General features: G+C 37.6%; 1 protein-coding gene across 2 annotated transcripts; it reads left to right on the top strand.

Moving 5' to 3' along the window:
- The first annotated feature begins 3761 nt into the window (after positions 1-3761).
- LOC140853409 (flavonol sulfotransferase-like) lies at positions 3762-5170 on the top strand. Of its 2 annotated transcripts, XM_073248029.1 has the most exons (2): positions 3762-4052; positions 4083-5170. In XM_073248029.1, exons 1-2 carry the CDS (start codon positions 3842-3844, stop codon positions 4955-4957), a joined length of 1086 nt encoding a protein of 361 aa, XP_073104130.1. In that variant the 5' UTR covers positions 3762-3841; the 3' UTR covers positions 4958-5170. The 2 variants fall into 2 exon arrangements, with proteins under 2 accessions (XP_073104130.1, XP_073104129.1); XM_073248028.1 differs by having other exon boundaries at positions 3765-5170.
- Positions 5171-7524: the final 2354 nt, after the last annotated feature.

Genomic DNA, 7524 nt, shown 5'->3' on the forward strand with positions numbered 1-7524 from the left:
AGTTTTAGGAACGACCTTACTAGGTATTCGATTTAAGATATACATAGCAATTTTCAAAGCTTCTCCCCATAAATTCAAAGGTAATGAGGAATTACTAATTATAGTCTTCACCATATCCATCAAGATACGATTACATCTTTCAACCACACCATTTTGTTAGAGATTTTTTGGCATAGTGTACTGTGCCATAATACCATGTTGTTCAAAAAATTTGACAAAAGATCCAAAATTATAGTTAGATTCATCATATCAACCGCAGTATTCACCACCCCTATCAGATCTCACAGCCTTAATTTTTCTGTCCAATTAATTTTCTACTTCAGCTTTATACACCTTAAAGACTTCCAAAGCTTCAAACTTTTTATGCAACAGAAAACATAAACATAACGTAAGAAATCATCAATAAAGGTGATGAAATATTTTTGCCCTCCAAAATGCGGTGTAAAATATCTATAATGTTGGTATGTATCAATTCTAAAAGTCCTTAACTTCTGGTGGCATACTTTTTATGACTTTTAATTTATTTTTTTTAATGCAATTGATGCACATATCAAAATCACTAAAATCTAGATTTGGTAAAACATCTTTCTTAACCAATCTAGTCATCCTTTCTTTTGATATGTGATCTAATTGTCTATGCTATAATATTGAAAAACTCTTATTTACAAAACTATGTTTTATTTCGATATTGTCAGTTAAAACAAGTAAAGATTGTTCAAAAAAAAATCTAAATTCAATTTATATAATCCATTGCATAATATTCAAGTACCAACCAAAATAATTTTTTTCATTAATTTAAAATTTAAATTTATAAAAGTAAATAAAAAACTTTCTAAATCAAATTTTGATAAAGAAATTAAATTTCTAGATACTGAAAGAATATAAAAAATATCATGTAGATCTAATTGAAATCCAATATCTGTAATAAGTATGTTGGTTCCAACTGAAAGAAATCTCTACAATAAATTAGAAATATGAATTGTAGCATCCGAATCAATCCATCGGTATTAGAAAGAACATCAATGAAATTGGTTTCAAAACAAACAAGTGATAAGAGGATATCCTTCTTTTCGAACCATTTTCTTCTTTTCTCACAATCCTTCTTGATATGTCCCTCCTTATTACAGAAGAAATATTTCAATTTATGAGAACTTTTCTTTGATGGATTGCTGAATCTTTTATTTTCTTTCTTCGTCTTCTTTCTTTTAGGATGCTCCTGTGAAACTATATGAATAACTGGGATCTCTTCCTATTTCAATCTCTCTTCTTCTAGCACACACTGGGAAATGAGTTCATTCATTAACCATGATTCCTTGTGTGTGTTATAATGAATCTTAAATTAGATAAACTGGAATGGAAGAGAATTGAGAATAAACTGGACAAGAAAGTTTTCAAATACTGTCATATCCAAATCTTTCAATTTTTCAGCTATATCATGTATTTCCATAACATGCTTTCATACTTTTAAAAATCTATCATATTTCATAGAGGTTAACTTGTTCATTAAGGTATCAACCAAGACTTTACTTGATCTGATAAACTATTGTTCTATAGAGGAAAGATACTAAGAGGCCAATTTGTTATCAAGAACAGATCTCCTAATATCTCTCTCTATGAAACTCTTAATAATCATGAGAGATAATCTATTAGAGCACTCCTACATTTTATATAATTTCTTAAGATAAGGAGACTAGTGGAGGTAAGTGGATCAGAAGGGTCAAATCTAAGTCGAGGCATCCTAAAATAATGAAAAACTGCTCGTACCAATCAGGATAATTCGATCCAGCCAGTGTGTGAATGTTAGATAGATACGACGAGAGTGAAGCAGGGGTCATAACTGTAGGTAAGAATATGCTCATAATTACAATCATGATATAGATTGTATAACACAATTTTGCTAATAATACTTATTATACAACTATAAAATATTTTTGGACAAGAATCATAGCATATAATAAGTGTCGCAACTAATTTAATCATAATTTTAAACATAATAAACAATACCAAAACATGCATCACATAAATCATAACCAACAATAATATGAAATATATAAGCAAGAACAATAATTATGGTATGTATATATAATTTATATTTAAACTATGACCCATCATATTAGTTGCATTTTCAATGGTTAACTAATATGATTACAAAAATCTAAGGTTAATCTCACCTTTGAGTGTAGAACTCTCCGTCTTTATGCAATTCAAGTTAGTTAACCTTTTACTATTGATTTTGTATCAAATTACAGTCACCTTTGGGTCAACTATAACAGACAAATCTTTATATAATTTCAAAACTATAATGAGAGAAAAAATCATTAGCCTTCGATGACTCAGCTATCCAAAATCCATAGAGTACTTCAGGTCCTTTGGGGCTACGTGAAAACACACTTGAATATTGCAATAGTGAATGAAATTATCAAATAAATAATATATAAATTATTTAAATATTCTATCATGTATGGGAATAGAATCAAAATATTTTTCAAATCATTATGAGTTCAACGGTTCAAAAATCATTTAAATCAGATGTAAAATGAAAAAGATATATCGATTTTACTAAAAACTTTAAAATTAGAGGACTTAACCATAAATAATAGAAAGAAAAGAAACTTTTTTGTAAAACTGCAGACACCTTTCTGTAATTAAATATGTTATAGGGGGTTATATGCAAAATGATTTAAATCAAAATCGGGTTAATGGGTTCGGGTCTAATCCGAAACCTAAATGGATCAAAAACCCAAAACTTGATATGCCTTGATGGGTTTGGATTTAATGGAATGGGTTTGGATCAGGATCCGTAAAGACCCAACCCAATACCCATCACCTTCTTCCCTAAAAATCCCGATTAAGAGGTCTCAAACCCCAAAACCCCCCCTTTTTTTTAAAAAAAAATATTTTCAAGAAATTAATAAACCTTAATTTAATTTCCTAAGCCTTTGATTAATTTCGAAAAACATAAAACTTTGATTTTTAATTTTTCAAAAATAAACCAAAATTTGTTAGAAAAATTTTTACATGAATACGAAACATGAAACCGGAGCTTTGATACCATATATTAGATAATTTAATTTTTGTATGCCTAGATCGTTCTCTAATATTGTTTATACAAAAATCAAAATCATAAATAAATTATACTTTGCACCATCGTTTTGCTAACATGATATATGATCACATAGCCCGTAGAGCATCTAATCTTCCTTCGCGGGCGGTATGATCTTCTCTCTTCTCATCCTTCTCCTTTATGTAGACGATTGATGGAAATCGTTCACTCTCTTGAAAGTTGTAGAAAAGAGACCAAGTCACCTCTATTTATACCTGCACTTATCTTGTCCTATTAAAAATTTATGCTTAATTAGAGTTAAAATTTCAATCTAAATTTTATCAAGAATAAAATTTTTTAATTAATTAAATTTATTATAATTGATTCAGAATATATGGCTAATCCAAAAAGTCAAATATGAGTAAGCGATAATTAGATCCTGTTAGGGTCAAATCTAACTGTGTATGCTATAGTTTGAACTTATCAACTTTATGAAAAATACAAGCCGATGATAGCTGTAGGGAAAGATACAAGCCGAACCCGTGTGCAAGACATCGGGTGCTGATCTTCTGTGGTGCGGAATTTGCACCACAGAATGCCGGCCTGCGATGGCAGATGGGATCAACGTGCAAACATTTGGATCCGAAGATTCTGATGAAAACAACCACGTCCAAGTTTTTAACACATCCTTTTCATCTCCTCTTCCTCTTGTCTAGCGAGAATCACCGTCTGACCTTTGTATAACGGAGTATAAATAGATGACCAGGCTCTCACCAAGGAGACGTGTGATTTCCAAACATGTCGTCTTTATTACCTGGTTTTCCTCATGATCTATCGTCATATCATCCCCCTTTCTCCAGTTCCAGCAACCCCCATCCAATTCCATTCAAATATGTGGAAGCATTGCTGCATAAAGCCAACCATTCGACAACTCCAGCAGCTGCACCCGTCCAGGATTACGATGAGCTCATCTCATCCCTCCCAGTGGAGCAAACCTCCATCCCCATCCGTAAGTACCAAAACTTCTGGTTCCCTGAAGGCCACCTCCCAGGCATCATGGCCATCCGCCAACACTTCAAGCCTCGCCCCGACGACCTCTTCCTCATATCCTTCCCCAAGTCCGGCACCACTTGGCTTAAAGCCCTGGCCTTCACCACCATGACCCGAACCCATTACCCCTTGGATCGCCACCCTCTCCTCAGCCTCAACCCCCACGACGTGGTGCCCTTCATCGACGACCTCTTCGCCGCCGGCCAGGCTTCCAAGCTGGAAGCTCTGCCCTCCCCGAGAATCCTCGCCACCCACATGCCTTACTCCTTGCTGCCGTACTCCATCACCAGCTCCGGCTGCCGGATTATATACATCTGCCGGGATCCCAAGGACGCCGTCGTCTCGCTTTGGCACTTCTCCGCGAAGGCCACAGCTGCGAAAAGGAGGGAGTGCTTTCCCTTCGACAAATTCTTCGAGATGGCCTGCGAGGGAAACTTCGCTTATTCCCCGATATGGGACCATTCTCTGGAGTACTGGAAGGAGAGCTTGAGGAGGCCCGAGAAGGTACTGTTCCTGAAGTACGAGGAGATGCTGGAGGAGCCTAAGGCAAACGTGAAGAGGCTGGCGGAGTTCCTCGGGTGGCCGTTCTCCGAGGAGGAGGAGAAGGGAGGCGTGGTGGAGGAGATCATAACGCTCTGCAGCTTTGAGAAGCTCAAGAGCTTGGATGTGAACAAGAAGGGGTGTCAAGAAGTAGCGGTTTTCAAGGTAGCCAACGATTCCTTCTTCAGGAAAGGAGAAGTAGGGGATTGGAGGAACCATGCGAGCCCGGAGATGGCTCAGAAACTGGATGGGATCGTCCGGGAAAAGTTGGAGGGCTCCGGTCTGACCATTCCTGGAGTGGAAGAAGCTACTGCAGAAGATTAATCAATTCCGCAGCTCGTAGAATTTTAGATTTTAATTCGATGTGTCTCAGAAGTCTGTGGTTGTTGTGCTTGTTGTTGCTGCTTGTGAATTGGAGATTGTGTCTTGAACTTAGAAGCTACGAACCATGGTCATTCCACAGCTCGTGGAATGATTGTTGCCGTGCTGTGTTTGGAAGGCTGTAATAAAATAGTTATCTTGCATCATTACGTTTAATTGCCGTTCTTTATCATAAAAAATAAAAGATAAAAGTTTTACTGTTCTTCCCAACAGTGACTATTGCCAAAGTGGAGTAATGTGCTTGGTATTGACTGTGCCGACACGCATATCTTTCACTTAAAATACTGTCCAGAAATTGGAAATGATTTAGGTCGCCATGCATTGAGATTTAAGACCACGAACAGTCGGAGACACAAGGACACGTATTAAAATATTAAAACTTTTTTTCTATTTTAATCCTGACAACTGGCAACTTGGACGTGCCACCAGACGCGATAGACCTTTTAAATTGTCTTCTTTATGGTATCAGAGTTTCTCCAGACTACTGCCACACGTATCTATTCTTCAACCATATTTCCACCCTTTTTCCCAGTTCCAAACGGCACCAACATTGTCTCCAGTTACAAACGTATGTTGTTTACAAACAACAGAATCCGTCCTCATAATGTCCACCGATTACATAATTATTAATTATGTAGATAGAACCATTCTTGGGCTACCAGAAGTTAACACTGCAGAATTATGTTTGGCTCATTCTGATCTTTGGAAATTTCAGATATCATTATGTGCAGTTCCAATTTCTTGGTGTGATAATGTCCAGGCCACTTATACTAACATTATGTGTTGGGGCAATCGGACCTGCTCCTCTCGATTCACAATTGGCAATCCGAATATATGTTGGTATCTTATGGAGAATCGTAAAAGCCGGACCGCTGAACGAGTTCTAGTTCAACTATAATATTTACAAAGCTCATCGTCTGGCTTTCTATCTTTGCCAAAGACACGAGCATCCAACTATCAGTCGGTACACCGATAGACAGTCAGTAATTTTCAGTCGACTTCTCTGGCGGATCCAAGTCAACTATGACGACTCGATTGACTTTATAACCGATGGCCAATTGGTATATCAAAATCATCAATTGATGGTCACTAGATATATTACAAGCACCGACATACAGTCGGTACGCTTACATCACCGATATAGAGTCGGTATATCAGAAACCGCCAGCGCAAAGAGCGCGTAATGGCTATTACCATGATTATTAGTGGACATTAATTATCCACTCTACGATCATATAATGTCGGGATAAGCGGGACCCCACGTGCCAAACCGTTACAGACAGTTACACCTAAATTACCTAAATAAAGGGAAGGTAAGGAAATAGCGAGGGTAAGACACTTCTGGATTAGATTCTGTCAGATTCTATTTTAAAATATCTACTGTTGATTACTCTCTACTGACTTAAACATCAGAGGATCTCCACCGAACACGACTCCAATCAGTGTGGATTTATTTTGCAGGTTGCTCGTCGCCGAACTCAAGTGCATTAGGAGATTAGCTGCAACTGATTGGCGCATCAGATAGAAGAAAAATGAATCCAATCATGGCAAAGACAAGTGCCCAAAACAACTCCATCAGCTCCGACAGGCAATCTTTTCATCGAAAAGATCTCTCACCTCCACCTACAGTGGCGGAGCCCAGTTCTTCATGTCCGGTTGTTACGACGGACGCACAATAACTCACTGCTTTAATGCAGTAGATGAAAATACTGACGGAGGCAGTACACAGCCTCCAGCAATAGCAAACATATAAGTAATAGCAGCAACCGGTGGCGGAAGAGTCGGTGGCATGTACAATGCCATCCAGACATAGTCGTCGCATCCCTCGACGATCTTCTTCTCCATCTCTAGAATGACGACTGGCTCAACATTCTCATCATATCGAGCGACCATCTTTCCAGCACTCCCATCATGCTGCCCGTCGACAGCGATGGTCTTCTTCTCCTTCTCACTGCCACCATATCAAAAAGGGGAAGAGATCGCATTCACCTTATTCTCCTTCCTCAAATTCTTCAAGAGATTCTATCTTGATATTCTCTCAGCAGTGATGACTCGATGATTATAAGTGCAAATTCAAAAAAATCGATCACCGACTCAACTAGCAATAGTTGGATGGTCGAGGCTCCTCTCCAACGACTATGGCATCCACATGTCTCTATATTTCTTTCGATGCATCATGGACTAGTCGGTCCCCACTCAATTCAAAATGCTACAAATGGAGCCTTATGATGGCTCCACCGACCCTGTCGATCACTTGGAGAGCTACAAATCTCTTAGGATGATTCAGAAGGCAACCGATGCCTTTCTATGTCGTGACTTCTCGGTTACAATTCGAAAAGCTGCTCGAGCCTGATATCTTACTACTATTAGAGAAAAAAACTGCAGCAGAATTATCACAACAAATTCTCAGCAGCTTGAAAATAAAATTCATAACTCCGAGTCATGAAATAATTTTTTTTAACAATAAAGCATGTGAGAAAATCTCGTAACAACTTATATATTCAGCCTCT

The sequence above is a fragment of the Elaeis guineensis genome, chromosome 13, assembly GCF_000442705.2.
Source record: "Elaeis guineensis isolate ETL-2024a chromosome 13, EG11, whole genome shotgun sequence".
NCBI classification, from domain to species: domain Eukaryota; kingdom Viridiplantae; phylum Streptophyta; class Magnoliopsida; order Arecales; family Arecaceae; genus Elaeis; species Elaeis guineensis.

Bases quoted from the DNA above. Each gene is read 5' to 3' on its own strand.
- LOC140853409 (XM_073248028.1), top strand. From the start codon at position 3,842: ATGTCGTCTTTATTACCTGGTTTTCCTCATGATCTATCGTCATATCAT.